Consider the following 22,451-nt stretch of genomic DNA (forward strand, 5'->3'; position numbering starts at 1 on the left):
ATTCACACACTGATTTTACTAAATTTTGAATGTAAAAGTAAAGCACGTGAGTACATGTATGTTGGCCTGATTAATGGAGGTCTGACATTATTGCGAATATGTAAATGATATGATACTTTGTAACACTCTCGCACCCTTAAAAAAAATGAACTGCACTTCCTGCTCAGTAGTACTAAGACATAACAAAGTCCTTGAGCCACCATGGTTGACGACAGGTCCTCCCTGCCCTGGTCACCGCCTTTGGAGAAGCTTGGGTAGCAGGTGGCGGTTGTGGCGGTACACCTTCTGGCTGCTTCAGCTGTTTTGCGGATGGGTGAGGGCTGCTCTGGCCTCTAGTGTCTTGTGTTTCGGGGATTCCTGGAGGATCTGAGGATCCTTGTTGTTCCTCCAATGCAATTTCATCTGCTCTGGGATTAGGCAGACTTGAGGATGCTTGCGGAGACGGTGGACATAAGTCAAGATGTTTGCTCATGCTCCGATGTTTTGACTTGTCACCGCAATCTTGCTCCTTCTTCGAGTCCTTGGAGGGCAGGAGTAGGAGCTGTCCCGCATGCCTTGACCAGACCAGCCCTTCCACTGTGACTTGGTAAGACACTGGACCGGTTCGGCCTATCACCTTTCCCTTTTTCCATTTTTGTCCTCCTGCGTAGTTCCTGACCAGAACTTCATCTCCAGCTTCATACTCGGGTAGTCTTTGGCTGTGACGTAGCATCTGGCTAGCTTGGGCATTCATGACCTTTTCTTCAGTGCGGGGCTTCAGCAAGTCCAGCCTCGTCCTCATCTTTCTTCCGGTCATGGCCTCTGCTGGTGCCACCCCTGTTGTGGTGTGAGGAGTATTGCGGTACTGCAGGAGAAAAGAGGCCAGCTGAAGGTCAAGTGGACGCTGGTCCCCTCCGCTCAGGTGAGCCTTCAGGCTGTTCTTTACCGTTTGCACCAGACGCTCAGCCAATCCATTGCTTTGCGGTCGGTATGGCGATACTCTGATGTGTTTGACTCCTTGTTTTGTCAGGAAATCTTCAAAGTCTTTTGAGGTTAGCTGGGTGCCATTATCTGTCACCAACTGAACTGGATTTCCCCATCTGGCGAATATCTTTGCCAGTTCGGTGATCGTACTCTGAGTTGTGATGTCCTTCATCATTATAACTTCTGGCCACTTGGAATGGCTGTCTACAACCACCAAGAAGTAACTTCCTCTGAATGGCCCTGCAAAATCCAGATGAACTCGATCCCAAGGTCTCGATGTGCGTTCCCATGGATGGAGAAACACTGCTGGGTGCTCGTTCTGTACGGACTGGCATCCTGAACAGGACTTAACCATTTCTTCAATGTCACGGTCAATATTCGGCCACCAGACATAACTGCGAGCCAGCATCTTCATCTTTGTGGCCCCTGGGTGACTCTCATGCAGCTCAGCCAGCACTGCTTTTCGGAGGCGGCTTGGTATCACGGCTCTGCTGCCCCACAGGATACAGCCATTGTTGAGGGACAACTGCGCTCTTTTGTTTGCATAGGGCTGCGCTTCCCTGCTGTAGGACGACTCAGTGTTTGGCCATCCCTTGTGTAAATGCTCTGCAACTTCAGACAGGACTGGATCTCTGTTGGTTTCACGCTGCAGGTCTCTGGCGCTGAGTGGCGGCATGTTTTCTATCTGCTCGAGAAAACATACAGTGGCTTCATCTGGGCCGTTTCGGGTTCCGGTTGGCTTGTCGTAAGGAAGACGGGACAGAAAATCTGCCATGGGTATTTCCTCTGCCTTCCAGTGCTCAACTTCGTAGCTGTATGCCGCTAACAGCAGCGCCCATCGATGCATTCGCGCTGTGGCTAGGGCTGGTACCTCTGATTTGGGCCCGAATATCGAGCTTAGTGCCTTGTTGTCGGTGACTAAAGTAAATCTTCTGCCCCACAGGTACTGCTTGAAGCGGGTTACTCCAAAGATGACTGCTAGTCCTTCTCGATCGAACTGGGAGTAGGCTTTCTCGGCTTTGGTGAGGCTTCTGGAGGCGAAACGGACCGGTCGCTCCGTCCCGTCTGTTCCAACCTGCATCAACACGGCTCCTACGCCGTGCGGGCTAGCGTCCGTAATGAGTCTTACGGGCCGGCATCCGTCATAATGTGCCAGTACTGGTGCTGAAGCAAGTCTCTTCTTGAGCTCGCTAAATCCCTGCTCTTCTGTAGCTGTCCATCGCCACTTTTCTCTCTTCTGTAGAAGCTTGTATAGCGGCGCAGCCACTGACGACATGTCCGGTATAAATCTTGCATAGAATGTGACTGCTCCGAGAAAACTTCTCAATTCGCTTGTGTCTCGCGGTGGCGGTGCATGTAACACCGGGTCGATCTTTTCTTTCACCGTTTGGACTCCCGCAGCGCTGATCTCCACTCCTATGTACTGGACCGACGACAGCAGGAACTTGCATTTGGCCTGCTTCAAGACCAGCTTCCAGCTTCTCAGTCTTTGCAGAGTCTGGTCCAGCCTCTTGAGTGCCTCTTCCTTCGTAGCTCCAGCCACCAGAACATCATCCAGGAAACACATTGTTCCTGGTGAGTTTTCCAAAATTTTCTCCATGGCCCTCTGAAATGTAGCAGGAGCCGAGGATATTCCATAGGGGAGTCGTTTCATTTTTAACAGTCCACGCGGTGTGTTCAGCACCGTGAACTTTTGACTCTCTTCATCCATCTTCATTTGCAGATATGCGGTGCTGAGGTCGAGCTTGCTGAAATACTTCATTCCAGCCAGTTTTGGTAGCATATCTTCCAGGTTGGGCATCGGCTGCTGTGGTACGTCGAGCTGCTTATTGACAGTGTGTTTATAGTCTCCACACAGCCTCACTCCACCGCCGGGTTTTGGGACAACGACTAGCGGCGTAGCCCAGTCGGAATATTCAATCCGCTCAGCAATGCCCATCTTCTCCCACTTTTTAAGCTCTTCATCGACGGCGTCTTGAAGGGCGTACGGAACCGGTCTTACTTTCCTAAAGACTGGCTCGGCGTCATCTTTGAGCTTCAGCTTCGCTGTCAGATCGGCCATCTGTCCAAGCTCGTCTTTGAACACTTCCTGGTTGTCTGCTAACACTTTCTTGAGTGTCAGCCGGGAACCGCCGTCTGTTTCCAGTTGATTCACCGTATCCGTGCGCATCACAAGTCCCAGGAGCTCCGCGGTGGTTCCGCTTAGCAAGGACACATCTCCGTGCGCCGCAATGATCCAGCAGCTGAGTGCTTCCTTTCCTCCGACTTGGCTTCGTGCCAGGAATTCTCCATCGAGCTTCAGTGCTTCTTTGGTGCCGTAGGGCAGAAGCCGTCTGCTTGTTTTTGTCGCCTTTACACCTTTCAGCTTCTTGAAATCTTTTCGGGTGATAATATCGACGGACGCGCCAGTGTCGACCAGAACTTGGATTTTGGTATTTTCGATCAATATTTCAGTCAGTCCCTGTTTCAGCTTTTCTTGGATGGGCTTCTTCGGTCTGGTGGAGAAAACCAGCTCATCTTCACCTTGTTCAACGCTTTCTTCTTGTAGGTGGTTTACCCGTCTTCTAGGTTCCAGAGTTGTCTGTGGCTGCCGTGTCTGAGTAGACCAGCACGCCCTGGCAAAATGATTTTTGCCGCCGCACTTGTGACAGGTCTGACCCTTCGTTGCGGTACAGGCGTTTGAATTATGCCCTCTTCGTCCGCACCGAGTGCAGGCAGGAATTCCGCTTCCGGCGGAAGTTCGCTGTCCCTGTCCGTTGAATGGCTTGGATGGAGCTCGATATTTCTGTCGAACTCTGTTGACGTTTTCGTTTTGTGGCTCAGACTGCTCAGTTTCTGGACTGGGGTCCTTCTCTTTGCCGTTCTTCTCTTGAAGTTTTTGGCATTGGGTCCGTACTTGGAGATAGGACTCCCAGATTTTTACCGCGTCTTCTGTAGTCAGTTTATGGGCTTCGAGCAGACGAACTTGCAAAGTCTGATGGGGACATCTTGCTATGAGTATATCCCGGATCATTTCGTCTCTCTGTTCCCTCGAGAAATTGCATTTATCTGCTTGCTTTCTCAGACGCACAACAAAATCTCGGACGTTCTCGTCGTTATCAGTCATGTTCATGCTATGAAAGATATTTCTCTCGTAAATCGTTCGGACCTGTGGCTTTAACAGCGATCGCAGCTGCTGCTTGGTACGCTCGTACTCATCGGTTCCCTCTAAATTATTTTCGTAGACCGTGTCGATGTCTTTCAGCCGCTGCTGTATGTCGGTTCCAAGTAGATGTAGCATCAAAGCTCTTTTCCGTTTTGGTTCCTCGATCCCAAGCGCACATAAATAGATTTCAAAGGAATCTATCCACATGTCAAAGTCTTCTCCCTCCCTATATTTCTGAGGGGCATCTACACTTAATGCCATTTTAATTTCCGTTACGTTACCTACTTTTAGTAGCGTTAACGTTACGTTAATCGGCGCTCTAAGTTTACGTTACTTTATAACGTTAAATTCATCTCGTCCTTGTCGCCATTTTGTTATGACTTAATAATCCATGTTTCTTTGTTGCATTTTATTCACACACTGATTTTACTAAATTTTGAATGTAAAAGTAAAGCACGTGAGTACATGTATGTTGGCCTGATTAATGGAGGTCTGACATTATTGCGAATATGTAAATGATATGATACTTTGTAACATCTCCCTTGTAAGAGCCGATGTCGGCGTAGCCCCGCGAGAAAACTTCAGAGTGAGATCTCAGCAAGGAAGCCAATTTGTCCCGATGTGACGCGCCTATCTGATCTCCTACGCTGAACTCTGCTAACACCTCGTCAGTATTAGCCCCCAAAAAGCGACTGTCATCTGCGCACACCGAGTGCCGACTGTCTCCCTGCGTAGCCGGCGCACCAGGTACCGTTTCATCTGCCGCAGACACAACATTCACAGACACTGGTTCACACGGAGCGGACGAGTCAGCACCGGAAGCATCGACCGAAAAACAGTTCACATCACCCTCGAGCTTTTCAATAAATCCAATCACACTACGTCTATGAAAGGTAACAAGTTGATCGGTCCTGTTACGAATGTAGACAGGGATTTCTTTCTCTGAAAAGGGTTGAAAAATTGCATCTTGGATTTCAACATGGTCTGAGCACTGTCCCATTAATAAATACGCATGATCAGTAGATAAGTTTTGATCGATTTTTGGCAGTAATACACATAGCAGTGCGTGCTGGAACTGATACAGCCTTGCATATCCTTAACTTTACTTTAGGCCCCTGCTGCTGGGGTGAAAAATCAATGACTGCGTTATTGGCCTGCAAAAAGTCAAAACCCACAATGAAATCATGAGTGAGATTTTCAACGACGCAACATTTCCATTCGCACGGTGGGAATCCTTGGACTTCAACAAACAAACGACATATACCAATCACATTTAAATTATGCCTTGACGCTGACATGAGGCGGACAGGCTCTTCCAACTCCCCATTTGGTGCAATGGTGCCATACACTTTGGAATCAATCAAAGTAAGCTGACTGCCTGAATCAACTAAACAATCGCTCACCTGGAAGCCGTTCAGTGTACATGACACGATTGGGAGTGACTTTATCGTCCGTCCGCCAGCCACCCGTTTGGGCAGTGCCGCTTGAGATGCCCTCTTCCACCGCACGACCAGCAGGCGGGTCGTCTGTCGTGATCCTCCTCCTCGGCCGTCCCTGGCGCCGCCGCTGCCCCGGCCCCGCGCGGGTCAGCAGGCGGCGGCCGCCCGCCGCCAGCTGCCGCGCCAGCGCGCGGCCCCGGCCGCCCGGGAGAGCGCGCGCGCCGCCACCGCACAGAGGGGGAGGCAGAGCGCCGCGGAGAACATGAGATGCTCCCCCGGCTCCGGATGGTGCCGCTGCTTCGATGTTGCTCCGAGAAACGTCGGCTAGGCCGCGGAGAACCCTGACGATCGTAGTAGATCCCTGGGGCGGTTCCTTCATCCCTGTCGTCGAAGTCAGGTTGGTCCCGAGATGCGCGCCGTATGGGTGACGCCCAGTGCACACGATCCGCTGCGCGTGTAGGTGTCCATAAGGGCTCCGGTGCTGCCACGGTAGGTTTTGGCAGAGACTCCTCCCGAACCAGCTCGTCTATCCCCGCCTCGAACGTCGTAACCTTGAGACGGGAGATCAGAGAGGCCTCTTCGGCGCTCAGACCAACCAGAAAATGTCTGAATAGCGCCGCATTGTAGGCCGGAGTACAGATGTTCTTCACTGTTCCGTCCTTCGTGAAAAACTCGGGGCACGCTCCTCGCACCAAGAGCCGTACCTGCTGGGCGTAGTCTCGAGCCTTCAGATCACCCTTCACCAGACGGGATAACTGCATCGCCGCTTGTGCAGCAGTCGGTAACGCCGAGAAATGTGACGTTAGTGACGCCTCCAGCTGGTCCATCGAGAGTCGCCCGAGGCGCTGCTCCAACTCGTTGACGACGGAGAGGGCGCGTCCCGTGCATCGCGCAGCAACGATGGACGCCAGCGAGTCACGAGAGATGTCACCGAGCCCAGCCAAACGACGGCACTGGGCCAAAAAGTCCTCCGGTGACACAGAGCCATCATAGCTCGGAAAATCCGCGATGCTGACGCTCAAAGCCGCCGCCGCGCGCGATACCGAGGGTGGAGTCGCACCGGGCTTCACGTCGCCCGACTTGTCCGAGTCCTGGTCACTACCACCAGCCATGCCGGGTTCACAACCACGCTGCCACCATGTGAAACTTCCTTGAACGCCGCACGTACGACCGCGGTCCACACACACCGAGAGTCGATACCCATCTGTGTATTTGGTCTTGGCCCGTGACCCACACCCCTTGTAACAGCTGACTCCGGCCACGACCGCGCCCCGCGCCGCTCCGATGGCAGAGGCGTACCCAGCTCGCACTCACGGGTCGAACATAAACGTTCACACTGTTGGTTGTCAGGCAGACATTCGAGCCACCTTCCACCAGATCGTCCTGAAGGAGGAGGACAGGCGCTACGTGCAGTTCCTGTGGGGAGACCGCCACCTGCGCTTTCAGAGGGTCCCGTTCGGCGTATCCTGTTCGCCGTACATGCTGTTGCGCACTGTGTGCTGCCATGTCCGCCAGTGCCTTGTCTCCTACATGGACGACCTGTGCCCGACGTTCGGCACCAGAGAAGAGGCGGCTGCTGGGATGAAGGAAGTCAGCAGCGTCTTCAGCAAGGCCAGGATGGAGCTGCACAAGACCCGCACCACAGGTGATGTGTCCTCCGAGGACTCAAAAGTGTTGGGTCTGGCGTGGAACACCGAGACTGACCGACTCGCTGTGACCGTGCCTGAGATGTTGTGTCCTCGCACCAGGAGTGAGCTTCTGTCCGCAGTGGCAAAGCCGTTTGACCCGTTGGGCCTGCTCACCCCGTGGCTGGTCAGAGGGAAGGCCCTGTTCCAGCGGACCTGGTCGGTGGAGCTGACGTGGGACGAGCCGCTGCCCGATGCGCTGCAAGCAGAGGTCGCCGCCTGGTGGCAAGATTCTGCCGGCAGCACAGTCTCCTTCCCGCGTGCTGCGATGTGTTCGGGTCTCGGCCAGACCCCTCGTCGGTCATGGCCGGACCCGTACTGCACTCGACACGCGCGGCACCCTCACACATGCACACGCGTCCGTAGGTCGGAGCAGACTGTTTATTGGCATCCGGCCAACGGCTCTCAGCACGGGCCCCCGGCGGGACTGGTGCTGCCCTCTCTGTATTGCGTGGGAACTACAAATGCGACCGCTAAGGTATATGCGGCAGCCCCGCACACCCCCTTATCAGTCGGAGGCCGGTTTTCACAAGTGTACATACAAGTTACAACCGGGCTCCGATTCAATGACGAGAAACGCTCTCACGGTGGCCGAACATCTGGGCACATACAAATAAAGCCAGACACTGAGGGCTCTTTTAAAAACACGCAAAACAACACGCACGCCGATCACGACTCACTTGGTCGCGGTTCAGCTCGGTGCGCACACACGCGCGAATCACGGCTCTCTCCCTCTCTCCTCACTCCCCCAACCCTCTGTCGGTGCGAGTGAGCCGACACGTCTCAATGAGCCGAGAGGGGCGGCGGTACAACATACGGTACAATCGTACACGAAGTAGGAGGAACAAATAGTCACCATGTTATTCGTAGATACTAGATTTAGCTACAGACTGAGACATTCCAGTCTCACGGTGATAAAGGGCGAAGATAGGTATATCCTAACGGGTAGGGTGACGCTGGGCAGAAATATGCCTTTTGAGTCTTGAATGTATTATATTTTTCCATGAAATTGAGTATAATAATCGGGCGACAAATCCTCCAGATTTTCCTCCAGAATCAACAATCCTCCAAAAACGAAATTTGTCCGCAAATAGAGTTCAAAATCCTCCAGATTTGCGGAAATCCTCCAAATCTGGCAGCACTGGCATGCGGCGAATTGGGACATTTTGCGACAGTCTGGCGCCAGGGAGTCAGCGCCACAGATGGGGCTTCGGACCACGCCGTCGCTGCCCCGGCAGCCGTCGTCGCGCCGGGCCTCGCCGGCGGCGCGCAGCAGCCAGCGAGCGCAGTACGGACGCGACATTAAGCAGGTCATCGCTGACATCCATATCAGCGGAGTCTGCACCCGCCCGGCGCCCACGGTCAATGTCCAGCTGATCCATCAGACCGGGAGCAGCACGCTGGAGTGCACGCCGGACACGGGAGCCGAGGCGACGGTCATGGGTGACGCTGTGGCTCGGTCGCTCGGCATCGCCCTCTCCCGCCTACAGACCGACCACCGAGCCAAATTCACCGCCGTTGGACGCCGTCCGCTCGACTGTCTCGGGGCGTTCAGCGCGACGCTGCGGCTGGGTGACCGCTTCGTCGACGTCACCGTCTGCGTCATCAGCGGACTGACGGGGACGCTCATAAGTTGGTTTGATTCAGTCGCCCTGGGGATTTTGCCAGCCAACTTCCCTGCGCAGATTCCGGACGTGAGACCAGAAGCAGCTGTTGTTGTTGTTGTGTGTTCCCTCCAGCCGCGTCACCGCGGTGTAGCCGTGCGGCTCTGGAGGTCCCTCACGGCGGCCGCCAGGGCCGCCACCTCTCCGTCGTCGCGGACGTCTTCCGGGTTCGGGAAAATCGTCCCGTACCTCCGGAGACGCCAGCCCATAAGGGCCGGGCACCGGAAGAAGAAGTGCCGGGGCGTGTCGGCCTCCTCCCGGCACAGGGTGCACAGGCCCGCCGCACAGTCGGTGTCAGGGCACTGGCGGCAATCATCGGAAGGGTTCCGTCCAATCCGGTGAAGGTATTGGCGGGATCCTGACCAGTGTCAGGATCCAGATTCCAGAAGCAGCTCGGGAGGTGACGCCATCTACGATGACTGATTCGTCGACGGTGGCGCCCCTGGCGGCAGCCGTCGGCGATGCCGGGCCGCCGCCGCAGCCGAGCGGGGCCGCCGCCGCCCACGGAGCTGGGCCGCCGCCGCCGCTCGCGGACACTGGGCGGGCGAGGTGTCCTGCGGCACAGCCTACCCAGCCGAGCGGCGCCGCCGCCGCCCACGGAGCTGGGCTGCCGCCGCCGCTCGCGGACACTGGGCGGGCGAGGTGTGCTGCGGCACAGCCTACCCAGCCGAGCGGAGCCGCCGCCGCCCACGGAGCTGGGCCGCCGCCGCCGCTCGCGGACACTGGGCGGGCGAGGTGTGCTGCGGCACAGCCTACCCAGCCGAGCGGAGCCGCCGCCGCCCACGGAGCTGGGCCGCCGCCGCCGCTCGCGGACACTGGGCGGGCGAGGTGTGCTGCGGCACAGCCTACTCAGCCGAGCGGGGCCGCCGCCGCCCACGGAGCTGGGCTGCCGCCGCCGCTCGCGGACACTGGGCGGGCGAGGTGTGCTGCGGCACAGCCTACTCAGCCGAGCGGGGCCGCCGCCGCCCACGGAGCTGGGCTGCCGCCGCCGCTCGCGGACACTGGGCGGGCGAGGTGTCCTGCGGCACAGCCTACCCAGCCGAGCGGCGCCGCCGCCGCCCACGGAGCTGGGCTGCCGCCGCCGCTCGCGAACACTGGGCGGGCGAGGTGTCCTGCGGCACAGCCTACCCAGCCGAGCGGCGCCGCCGCCGCCCACGGAGCTGGGCCGCCGCCGCCGCTCGCGGACACTGGGCGGGCGAGGTGTGCTGCGGCACAGCCTACCCAGCCGAGCGGAGCCGCCGCCGCCCACGGAGCTGGGCCGCCGCCGCCGCTCGCAGACACTGGGCGGGCGAGGTGTGCTGCGGCACAGCCTACTCAGCCGAGCGGGGCCGCCGCCGCCCACGGAGCTTCGCCGCCACCGGTGCACAGTGGGCCGATATGCCATTCTAGCGCGACAGGGCCTGAATCTTCGAACGGAACCCTCGGTTTTTCCCGAGTAATTCGCGTAAAAAGCGGCCGATCGCAACGAAACTTTCAGTACCCTCGCGATAATTAATTTCGCAGCTAACTTGAAAATTTCATGACCCTGACCTTAATGATCTTTGATCTGTGACCTTCTTTCGAGACCATGTTTGGCCGGAATCGCGATTCAGCGTATGTCGGCTCGCATTTGCCGCGACTTTGCAGTCTTTTCGTGGTTTAAAGCGTTCAAGCATGGAGTATTATGTTGCTCCCATGCATTAGGGTGGGTGTCAAGGTCACCGGAAGGTCAGGTAAGGTCATTGACCTTTGATGACCTTGGGTCAATTTTTCGAGTTTTACATGTTTCTAGGCTAGTTTTTGGAGCTGAATTCGAATCTAGCAACCATTTGAACATTTGCTATGTAGCTTTGGTGCCTTCGTAACATGTTACGAAGCTGTCAGAGGCGGTTGCCACCTACTACAAATACCCGGCAAAACCCTTACTGGTTGACCTGACCTGACCTGACCCGACCTGGCCTAAATGTATGAAGACATCATCTATGACCATAAATAACATTATCTTCGTGATCAGCACCCAAAAAACCCATAGCAGCCACCCTTTACGACGTTCTAACTGGTCCCGATTTTCCCGACTTTTGGGTCATTAACCTGACCTGGAAGATCAACCGATGACCTAGGGCCTTACAAATGGGTATCATCAGCTTTCTCTTGTCACGGGCAACACGCTCGTCTTTTCCGGGAAGCTCTAGCTCGACCAGGGGCGAAACGGCAGGGGGTCAAACGGAACCCTTCTATACGTTCGCGGCTGGAAAAACACCACTAGGGGCGAGGGTTAAGCCAAATCTGAGAACTTATTTCAGAAAGACCGCCAAAAGAGCAATTGAATGCACTTTTCCGCGACGATGTAGCTCTATTGGTCCCCGAGGTAAGGGCCGGTGTTTCGAGAAATGTTGTTATATGCAACATTTCACCTTTGATGACCTCTGGTGAAGTGACCTTTGACCTGACCTAGAAATGACTAATTATGCTATCTGGAATTTCGGGCGCTCTTTCGAATGCCACTTACTACGTGTCTCTATGTGGCCCAGGAGCCGAGTTAGAAGGGGAGTGTTCAATCAACGCCTCCCGGCCCGGCGCGTTTGACGCCGAGCACCGGTCCGGCGCGGGTTGATGTTTGGCTGCTACATCCCAAGTCGCAAAAAGTCGCAAGAAATGACTGTTGGATCTTGTAGTGCAATGACTCATTGACATGTAGCGAGATTTTCGAAGCGGTACTTTGCGGTACTTTTTTTTAGAAGTCTATTTGTGTGTGACATCAATTATGTGAAATTATATTTTCATCTTTAAATCTTTGTGGTACAAATACATCATAACCAAGTAAGAGTTCGCCATTTTCATGTGGTTATGTGTGTTCTGCAGACCCGGAGCTATCGTTTAATGTAATAAATGTGGAATTCCTCCTCAAATTGTGATTGTTTTCGTGGATCAAAGATACGCTGTCGAAGAGTGCGGGGGACGAGTTCGGTCCAAACGATTCCGAAGTTCGTGTTTAAGCTGAGTTTTCGCCATGAAATAGCAATTGTGTTGGAAAACAAAGACCACAGCAATGTAGTATGATCATTTTTGAACAAATTAGTATAGGTTTCATTGCACATCCACAAAGTTCGATTTTCTTACCCATGTCGTGCTAGACCTGGCGATCGGCCCAGTGTGCGGTGGGAGGCCTGCCGACATGGGACGAGGACGGGGACCCGTCCGAGGAGCTCATAGCAGCTCATGCAGCCGCGATCGCGGCTCACTACCCTCGGGTATTCAGCGTTGAAGGCCCGCTGCGAGAGATCCCGATGGTGATCGAGCTGCGCGAGGATGCGACTCCGACAGCTGTCACCGCCGCCCGTCCGGTCCCATACGCCTGGAGAGCGGACATCAAAGCTCAGCTCGATGAACTACAGGCCCGAGGCGTCATCGCACCAGTCGACTACCCCACGGAGTCGACGACCGTCCGGAGTGCGACTGTGTGTGGACCTGACCCGGCTGAACCGGTTTGTGAAGAGGCCCACCTACCCAGTGCGACCACCGCACGACGCTGTGGCAGGCATCCCGGCTGGCAGTCGCTGGATGACGACGCTGGACGCCGCCATGAGGTACTTCCAGGTACCGCTCGCCGAGCCGTCCCAGGACCTAACATGCTTCATCACGCCCTGGGGGCGCATTAAGTTCCTCCGGGCGCCGCAGGGGTGCGTGTCCGCCGGCGATGAGTACAACCGGCGTGGTGACATGGCCCTCGGCGACATTCCGAATACGGTGAAGGTCGTGGACGACCTGCTGGCATACGACGCCACCTACCGGGACCACCTGGCGCACATCATAGCCGTGGTACAGCGCTGTGACGAGTGCGGCATCACACTGAACCCCAAGAAGTTTGTGTTCGCCAGACACGAGGTGAACTACTGCGGCTACCGCATCACACCGGACGGCTACACCTCCGACGGAGAGAAGCTCAGAGCCATCGCCGATTTCCCCAGGCCTGAGAACGTGACCGTTCTGCGGTCGTTCATGGGACTGACCAACCAGCTCGGTGGTCTGTCGTCGGAGCTCGCCCACGCCGCCCAGCCGCTGCGAGACCTCCTGAAGGCGCGCCACCTCTGGTGCTGGACAGCACAGCACGAGGCGGCCTTCTTACGGGTCAAGTCGGTGCTCGCCGCGCCTCCCGTGATGGCGTTCTTTGATCCGAGCCTGCCGACCATGCTACAGACGGACGCCGCTCGGACCAAAGGCCTCGGATTCGCGCTGCTCCAGCGACACGGCGACACCTGGCGGCTGGTGCACTGCGGCTCCCGGTTCCTAACGGACACGGAGTCACGGTACGCCGTCGTGGAAATCGAGCTGGCCGCCGTGCTGTGGGCGTGCCGGAAGTGCCACATCTACCTCGCCGGCCTGCCGTACTTCACACTGGTCGTGGACCACCGGCCACTGGTCCCGATCTTGAACCAAAAGCAGCTGAGCTAGATCGAGAATCCCCGGCTGCAGCGGATGCGAGAGAAGCTGACGCCGTATTCCTTCACTGCCAGCTGGCAGAAAGGATCCGACCACCGCATACCGGATGCGCTGTCACGCGCTTCAACCAGCGACCCGACCGCCGACGATGAGGTTTCAGAGGACGCGGCGGACCCGCTCTACGCAGCTGTAATCGCAGCTCTGCACGCTGAGCGGGCGTCCGAGGACGGTGCGCGGCTAGCGCCGCTCGTGGACCCCAGTCTGGAGAGAATCCGAGCCGCCGCCGACCGCGACCCTGAGTACGAGCCCCTGCGAGAGGCAGTCTTGCATGGATTCCCGGAGCACCGGCACGAGGCGCCACCCGCCGTCCGCCCATACTGGGGCGTGCGGAGCATGCTGGCGCTGGACGGCGGTCTGATCGTCCACGGCCCTCGACTGGTGATCCCGCCAGCCTCCGACGCGACGTCCTCAACCGTCTGCACCAGTCACACCAGGGGATCGAGAGGACGAAACGCCGTGCCCGTCTCTGTGTGTACTGGCCGGGCGTCGACCGTGACGTCACCAACGTGGTGTCGTCCTGCCCGCGCTGCCCGCAGTTGGCGGCGAGCCACGCTAACGAGCCGCTGTGGCAGGAGGACGACCAGCCGAGCCGGGTGTTTGAGTCGGTTTCGGCAGACTATTTCCACGTCGCCGGCCGGACGTACCTGGTCTACGCCGATCGACTGTCCGGCTGGCCGTACATCTTCACCTGCCCGAGGACAGCATCGGCCGAGCACCTGACTCGGGAGCTGCGTGCGCTGTTCGCACAGACTGGAGTCCCGACGGTTCTCCGTACGGACGGCGGACCGCAATTCACGTCGGAAACTCTGCGCCGTTTCCTGATCCGATGGGAGGTGCGCCACGTCATCTCGTCGCCGCACTACCCGCGGTCAAACGGCCACGCCGAGGCGGCTGTCAAGGCAGCAAAGAAGCTCGTCATTACGGTCTCCATGGGCGGCCAGCTGGACGAGGAGCTGCTGAGCCGGGGCCTGCTGGAGCTGAGGAACACGCCGCGCGCAGACGGCCGATCACCGGCACAGGTGTTGTTCGGACACCCGATCCGGTCGGGCGTGCCCACGCACCACCACGCGTTCGCGCCCGAGTGCAAGCGCGCCGCCGCCGAGTGCGAACTGAAAGCCGCTGTAACCCGGGAAGCGGTCACACGCCGCCACGACGCGACAGCGCGCCCGCTGTCGCAGCTCAACATCGGCAGCCGGGTCGACATCCAGGACACCGATAGCGGCCGCTGGGACCGCCCCGGTGTCGTGGTGGGGATCGGCCGGCGCCGCACCTACCTGGTGAAGACGGGCAGCGGGCGGCTGTACTGGAGGAACCGGCGGTTCCTGCGGCCGTACCGACCCTGCTGGACACTGCAGCGCCACACGCCGCCAGCCCGCCCCGCACGACAGCAGCCGCGCCTGCCGCAGCCCCAGCAGCACCAGCGGAGACGATCTCTGCCGCCGCGGGAGCAGCACCGAGCGCGCCGCCGTCGCCGCAGGCCGCGCCGCGCCGCAGCGGCCGCGTGCACCAGCCCCCCAGGCGCCTGTCCGTGCGCTGGGGTGGCGCCACGTACTGCCAGTAGTGGCCTTGTGCGCCCAGACCCGGGACGGTCTGTTTTGGGATGGTGCCAGTGAAGACGATGTGATCGTCTTGAGGGGAGATGTTGTGTTGCGATCCAGCCCCCGCACGGCTGCTGGCCGTGCCGGCGCGCGCCTCTGCCACTCACACCGCTGGCCGTCCCAGCTCGGCGCCTGCAAGCGCCTCTGCCGCCGCCAGCTGACGGTGCGCGCCGAGCGGCACGGCTGGCGCGGGTGACGAGGGGCGGCGCACGCCATACTTGTTGTCTTTTGTGTATCACTTGGCCTCGCTCGGATCACGGTCCAATAAATCGCTTTAGTTCTCATTATTCCTCTCTCACTCTCAACCGACGAAAAGAAACAAAACAACCATATAAGGGAAAAACGAGTGTACATTTTGTCATCCTTGCTCGGCATTGATAGCGTCCTCCTGAGCCGAAATTGGCGCCCTCCTGACCCAAAATTGGCGCCCTCCTGACCCGAAATTGGCGCCCTCCTGAGCCAAAATTGGCGCCCTCACCAATTCTAGCCCCCTCCAAAAAAAATTCCTGGCTGCGCCCCTGCTTGCCATCGATGTTTCGTGCATTGTATTGTGGAAATTGACAGCCCTCTATTGCGCTCTCCGGCCCGCCTAGGCGGAGTCGTTGAGAGCCAACGCCGACTAGCGACCAAGGCATTTGTACCGGTGCACACTGGGCCGGTCGCCAGGTCTAGCACGACATGGGTAAAAAATCGAACTTTGTGGATGTGCAATGAAACCTATACCAATTTGTTCAAAAATGATCATACTACATTGCTGTGGTCTTTGTTTTCCAACACAATTGCTATTTCATGGCGAAAACTCAGCTTAAACACGAACTTCGGAATCGTTTGGACCGAACTCGTCCCCCGCACTCTTCGACAACGTATCTTTGATCCACGAAAACAATCACAATTTGAGGAGGAATTCCACATTTATATACATCAAACGATAGCTCCGGGTCTGCAGAACACACATAACCACATGAAAATGGCGAACTCGTACTTGGTTATGATGTATTGGCACCGCAAAGATTTAAAGACGAAAATATAATTTCACATAATTGATGTCACACACAAATAGACTTTTAAAAAAAGTACCGCGGAGTACCGCTTCGAAAATCTCGCTACATGTCAATGATTCATTGCACTACAAGATCCAACAGTCATTTTTTGCGACTTTTTGCGACTTTGGATGTACCAGCCAAACATCAACCCGCGCCGGACCGGTGCTCGGCGTCAAACGCGCCGGGCCGGGAAATGTTGATTGAACACTCCCCTTCTAACTCGGCTCTTGGGCCACATAGCGACACGTAGTAAGTGGCATTCGAAAGAGCGCCCGAAATTCCAGATGGAGTAACTAGTCATTTCTAGGTCAGGTCAAAGGTCACGTCACCAGAGGTCATCAAAGGTAAAATGTTGCATATATCAACATTTCTCGAAAGCCGGCCCTTACCTCGGGGACCAATAGAGCTACATCGTCGCGGAAAAGTGCATTCAATTGCTCTTTTAGCGGTCTTTCTGAAATAAGCCCTCACATTTGGCTTAACCCTCGCCCCTAGTGGTGTTTTTCCAGCCGCGAACGTATAGAAGGGGTCCGTTGGACCCCCCCCCCGCCGTTTCGCCCCTGATCGAGCTAGAGCTTCGCGGAAAGGACGAGCGTGTTGCCCGTGACAAGAGGAAGCTGATGATACCCAATTGTAAGGTCCTAGGTCATCGGTTGACCTTCCAGGTCAGGTCAATGACCCAAAAGTCGGGAAAATCGGGACCTGTTAGAACGTCGTAAAGGGTGGCTGCTATGGGGTTTTTGGGTGCTGATCACGAATATAATGTTATTTACGATTATAGATGATGTCTTCATACATTTAGGCCAGGTCGGGTCAGGTCAGGTCAGGTCAACCAGTAAGGGTTTTGCCGGGTATTTGCAGTAGGTGGCAACCGCCTCTGACAGCTTTGTAACATGTTACGAAGGCACCAAAGCTACATAGTAAATGTTCAAATGGTTGCTAGATTCGAATTCAGCTCCAAAAACTAGCCTAGAAACATGTAAAACTCGAAAAAGTGAACCAAGGCCATTAAAGGTCAATGACCTTACCTGACCTTCTGGTGACCTTGACACCCACCCTAATGCATGGGAGCAACATAATATCCCATGTTTGAACGCTTTAAACCAAGAAAAGACTGCAAACCCGCGGCTAATGCGAGCCGACATACGCTGAATCGCGATTCCGGTCAAACATGGTCTAGAAAGAAGGTCACAGGTCAAAGATCATTAAGGTCAGGGTCATGAAATTTTAAGGTTAACTGTAAAAGTAGTTATCGCGAGGGCCCTGAAAGTTTCGTTGCGATCGGCCGCTTTTTACGCGAATTACTCGCGAAAAACCAAGGGTTCCGTTCGAAGATTCAGGCCCCGTCGCGCTAGAATGGCATATCGGCCCACTGTGCGGTGGTCACCGGGTGCCCCTCCCCAACGCCCTTCCCTTTACCTCCTACACATTATATTAAACAACTGTAGGGGTTTTCCCCTGAGCTCTTTGGCTTCAGCGCGGGGTTTTTGCCCTTTGCGATAGGCGTCAGGGTTTTTGTTATTTAGGATTTGTCCTTGACCAACACACCCCACATCAGTACACTGACACCCTTTCACAAGTGTATGAATCTGTAAATAAATGTAACAAGTGTCTGCGTCTGTGTTTTGTTCCGGCTTTTTCGGCACTTTGGCTAAAATTAAGTACTCCAATAAGATTTGCTCACACATACTAAGGTTAGGCTCCCACGTTGCTATTGCTTCCGGGTTCACATAAACCGGCTTAATGTAAAACTTGGTTCCTGGCCAAAATTGCCAGATGTAATGACCCCCGGCTCCAGACTGGCTTTAGAGTTTAGGCTGGCGGAGCAAAAAAGAAAAAAGAAAGAGCGGCCATATCGGGGGCACACCCACGAGGGATTTACGAAAGGCCTGGCGTTTTGAAGTAAATTCTTCAACGTTTTGGATCAGTTAGGGGACAGAGCGCAGACGCTTCCGTTTATCGTTATCGTCCACAATGACCTCGTCGATCGTGAAAACGTCACCCTGTACTGGACTGGTCATCCTTGGATCCAGACAAACTCGGCTCGCCCCTGGTGTATCCAGCTCACTCACCGGAAAAAAAAACAGAATCACTGCTGCGGGTGAACCGACCAGTCGCGCTAGTTCACAAATTAGCTTCTCTGATTCATTCACTCTGAATTCCAAATAAACTGAATTTTGGTAAGGGGCTCTTATTTCAGTCACATCACCACTGCACAGAACTTGCGAGACGCTAGAGGCCAATCATGGCTGCGCGAAGATGGGAAAATACTAAATGCATGGTCTACACAAGGTGCGACTTAAAGTGCGACTTGAAATAAATAGAAAGAGGTAAATTGCAAATTGTATTGTGAAAAATAAAACATAATTAGCTGACAGGGAGTAAAAGATCTTTCCCAAGCCAAGCTTCCTTTGACAATACACACACAGAGGAAATGCAGAGTGCGACAAGACACAAATGATATCTTTATTTAAAGAAAAAGCCATAGCATACAATACATATAGCATAAGCAACAAGCATAAACAGCCTCTGGAAAATAATTTAAGGACATCATGGCCATTCCTCATTCCTCTGCCAAACCAATTCCATTCCGCGTGAATTTTTCCCATTTCTTTGTACGAGTATTTTTCATAGTTTTCTTTACAGCAGTCAAGGTAGATAGTTTTCAGAATTAAGCAGTAAACAAAGAAGAATTTCATTGTTTTTTGGAAGCCCATTCCGACCACATCGATCTCTAAAAGACGATCTCTAAAACTGCTCACAGCGATTGAGCGAGCCCAGCACTCTGACGCTGACTTCATTCGGTGGGCAAAACTTTATACGGGTTCAGGATACCTTGCGGGTCCATGGCGTGCTTTAGCGTCTTCATGAGACGTAGGGCGACCGGCGTCTTGTTCAGATGGAGAAGGTTGCGCTTTTTGAAGCCGATGCCATGTTCAGCGCTAATGCTGCCACCGTTCTTGGCAGTCCACTCGAACAGGTGAGGCTCAATGGCTGCTTCCAGCTCCGCGTCGAAACGTGGCGCAGTCACATTCAGATGGATGTTCCCGTCGCCTACCGAATACAGAGAAATGTCAATCAAGCCACCCGTTCATCCTGGGCTGCAACTGCAACCGAGCTGCTTGTTCTGTTGGCTTGTCGCCATATGGAAATATATAATATGTATAGAACGAGGCCGGTGCAAATAAATTTTCAAGGCCGACTCAGCCTGGAAACTCAAACTCGGCTTTCGGCCTCGTTCAAAGATCATTAACTCACGCCCCGCTGGGGGTCCTGGATTTCGACGCCCTGCTGGGGGGGGGGGGGGGTTGAACAACCCCCTTCTAACTCGACTCCTGAGCCACGTAGCGATACGCGGAAGGCGGCGTTCGAAAGAGCGCAAAAAATGACGAAAACACTTCAGTACACTTTGGTCACTTTTTTGGTCAGGTCTAAGGTCAGGTCACCAGAGGCCAGTGAAGGCAAAATTTCGACGATTTTCAGGTCGAATGTCAACAATTTCCAAGAAGCCAACGCATAACTCGGGAACACATAGAACTAGAGTGTCGCGCAAAATCGCATTCGATAGCCCTATTAACGCCCTTTTCTGAGTATTGTTTCAGATTTGACCTAGCGTGAAGCGTCAACGGTTTTGCCTGCAGGGCAGGGGCGGTGTCACGGATTTTTGATAGGGGGGACGGATTGACTGACCGAAACCCCTAAAAGACTGTCTTCCCGATTTCTGCCCTGTGTACTACAAATTGTTACCACCACTACGACACCGCAATTAAGCACACTGCAGTGCTAGCACAATGGAATTTAACCAAATAACGCACCTTATATCATATACGCAGACTTCAATTTTTTTAAGGCGTTAGTTTTTTAGAAACAGCTTTTGACGAACCGAGCCGCACATGTTTTGGTTGATATCCCCCACAGAGCAAATATTCACGCCGTACACTTACCTCTGTTGCAGAAAAATTCCAGCAAAAGAACCAGTCGGGGGCAGGTGCAGTGGTCTGGACCCAGCTCGACGATACCGTCATGGATTGCGTGGGTATGTTACTTTCAGCCTTCAGATGTAACGGTACATAGTAGTATTAAATATTTTTTATGCATTGTCTTTGGAGGGCTTAAACAAAAGATCAGACATGTCCGAGCTAAGCTCTTTTTCTCCTGTGTTAGTGTGTTAGAAGCTATCGTGACAAAAAAAGAAAACCTTTGGGACGGCACCCCTTCCCAGACCCAAGGGATTAACATCGTAAGCATGAGGCAAAAGGGCGCCAAGATCCGCTGTCTCTTACATCCCTTTGTTTTGTTTTTTTTTCACTCCGGCAGGCAGAGACAACTACCTGACGTCGTTTAAGGTTCCTGGCGGGATTACCTGGGGCCAGATGATGACGAATCAGCAAGAAGCCGGCCCAGAAACCGCACTGACAACCGCGGGAGAAACGTCATCAGCACCCAGTATCTACTTCACTACAGAAGACGGTCGGTTGATAGGGCTGGGCACGCCGCTCGCCCAGTCTCCGGCGACCAATGCGACCACGATAACCACCACGGTCTTCTCGACCGTCCCCTCGACCAGGGCAGGCTCGTCAAACGCAACAACCCCTTCGACTGGTCCGCCCCAGGAAAGCGCCATGGCTCTCTCGTCCGGCAAGGCCTCGTCAGCTGACGCAGCCCCTTCGACTGGTCCGTCCCACTCCCAGGGGAGCGCCACGGCTCTCTCGACCGGCGAGGCCTCGTCAGCTGACGCAGCCCTCCCGACTGGAGCGTCCCAGGAGAGCGTCACGGCTCGGGCTCTCTCGACCGGCGAGGCCTCGTCAGCTGACGCAGCCCTCTCGACTAGAGCGTCCCAGGAGAGCGCCACGGCTCTCTCGACCGGCGAGGCCTCGTCAGCTGACGCAGCCCTCTCGACTGGTGCGCCCCAGGCATCGGAGAGAAACCGCGATGATATTGAAGCGCGCCTCCAGCTCATCCGCTCAACGCCACTCTTCAGACGGACGCCGGAGGAGGTGACCCTTCTCCGCACCTACCTCAGCTTACAGATCCTGGAGGACCTGCTGCAGGGAGGAACTCCCAGACCAACCCTGACATATGTGCTATGAGCAGGGCTGCGGAACCGCAGCTAGAGCTGGATCCGGAGCCGCCGGAGCCGGCATCTTTTGCCCGGAGATGGAGGCGGAGCCGGAGCTGTCGAAGTTGGTGGCGACTCCGGCTAAATTTGTTTGTTTTGTTTTTAGGGAAAAAGTTAACTTAATTAGTTCGGTTTGACAGTACGGACAGTAAAACATGTACGTACGTCATGGGCCATCACGTGAATGAAATACGCCTCAAATATATTATTCCTTTCTTGTGAAGGAAATAAACCGTTTTAAGAAGTAATTAGTTTCAAGCTTCCTCTTCATGGTTCTGGCTTGGACTGAATCGTATGTCACATGAATTGTAAATGAACACCTAACCATTACACATGGTAGGTACAGAAGTTTCACTCAAAGGTCAAACATAAACACACTGTCAATCGCAAATACCTTACAAAAAGGCTAGCAACCATCAAACATGTTTTTATTTGCTGCTCTCCCTCTCCCTTTCGCTCCCTCTCCCGCTCGCTCCCTACACCCCTCGCTCCCTCTTCTCTCCCTATCCCCAAGCGTATACAAATACACAAACACTCAAGCACACGTACAGTCTGTCTTAAAAGTACCGCGCAAAGTGACGGCGGATCCATCAAGCCTGACCAAGGAAGGGCCTGCTAAAGTTGAGTCACCGAAGCAATTGACATCCTCATCCATTCCCAAGTCAATTGGTTCGGTGACTTTCAAATTATAGCAGGCCCCAGGTCTAGGTTAGGCTTGATGGATCCACCGTCACTTTGCGCGGTACTTTTAAGACAGACTGTACATAGCCATAGGCCACTGGCCATGAGTAGACGACTCTGCTGTCGCCTAGCTGCGGTTGGCCCGAGTATCGACCAGCTAATGGCGTACGAACAGCCGCACGAGGTCATTGCGGCGCACAAGACCCGCCCGCCTCTCGGCGCCTGCCGACGGCAGCTCTGCCGCCCCGTCAGCTGGCTCCTGCACCATTCCTTCATCTTGCCTCAGTGGTCCGAGCCATTCGCCGAAGTCACCGCCCTTGATACACATATTGTGTAGGATAAAGCACGTGTGGATAACCGCCACGCAGCGGGCCACACTTTTCAGGCGCAGCCCGAACTCGAGCGCCCCGAACCGCATTTTCAAAACGCCGAAGGCGTTCTCCACCACCACACGAGTGCGCGCATGAGCGGTATTAAATGCGCGCTCCTCGGCGGTGGTGGGGTCTGCAATGGGCGTCATGAGCCAGGGTGACAGGCCGTAGCCACTGTCCCCCAGCATCATGCCGCCCATTACAGGATTTCCATTCCTGAAATAGTCGGGCAGCCCTGATGTGGCTAAAACTCGGGCGTCGTGC

The 22,451-nt window shown here is 55.1% G+C and overlaps 2 protein-coding genes across 2 annotated transcripts in view; both read right to left on the bottom strand.

Moving 5' to 3' along the window:
• Nucleotides 1-9: 9 nt before the first annotated feature.
• LOC122392779 (uncharacterized protein K02A2.6-like) lies at nucleotides 10-4,480 on the bottom strand. Its single transcript, XM_043388049.1, has 2 exons — nucleotides 2,602-4,480; nucleotides 10-632 (listed from the first exon to the last, which is right to left on the bottom strand). The coding sequence occupies exons 1-2, from the start codon at nucleotides 4,367-4,369 to the stop codon at nucleotides 613-615; spliced, it is 1,788 nt and encodes a 595-aa protein (XP_043243984.1). The 5' UTR covers nucleotides 4,370-4,480; the 3' UTR covers nucleotides 10-612.
• A 13,969-nt stretch (nucleotides 4,481-18,449) lies between these two features.
• Nucleotides 18,450-22,451, bottom strand: part of LOC122392789 (D-2-hydroxyglutarate dehydrogenase, mitochondrial-like) — a 118,986-nt gene continuing 114,984 nt past the window's right edge. Inside the window, exon 5 of the mRNA XM_043388059.1 lies at nucleotides 18,450-19,070. Within this exon, the coding sequence (XP_043243994.1) occupies nucleotides 18,814-19,070 (257 nt within the window). The 3' untranslated portion in view covers nucleotides 18,450-18,813. The remainder of the gene's footprint in view (nucleotides 19,071-22,451) is intronic.

This window comes from Amphibalanus amphitrite, unplaced genomic scaffold (genome assembly GCF_019059575.1).
Source record: "Amphibalanus amphitrite isolate SeventyFive unplaced genomic scaffold, NRLGWU_Aamphi_draft 000501F_arrow, whole genome shotgun sequence".
In the NCBI taxonomy this organism is placed as follows: Eukaryota; Metazoa; Arthropoda; class Thecostraca; order Balanomorpha; family Balanidae; genus Amphibalanus; species Amphibalanus amphitrite.

Coding starts and splice junctions, on each gene's coding strand:
- LOC122392779 (XM_043388049.1), bottom strand. CDS start 4,369: ATGGCATTAAGTGTAGATGCCCCTCAGAAATATAGGGAGGGAGAAGAC. Junction 633..2,601: donor AAAAATGAAACGACTCCCCT/ATGGAATATCCT, acceptor AGGAGGACAAAA/ATGGAAAAAGGGAAAGGTGA.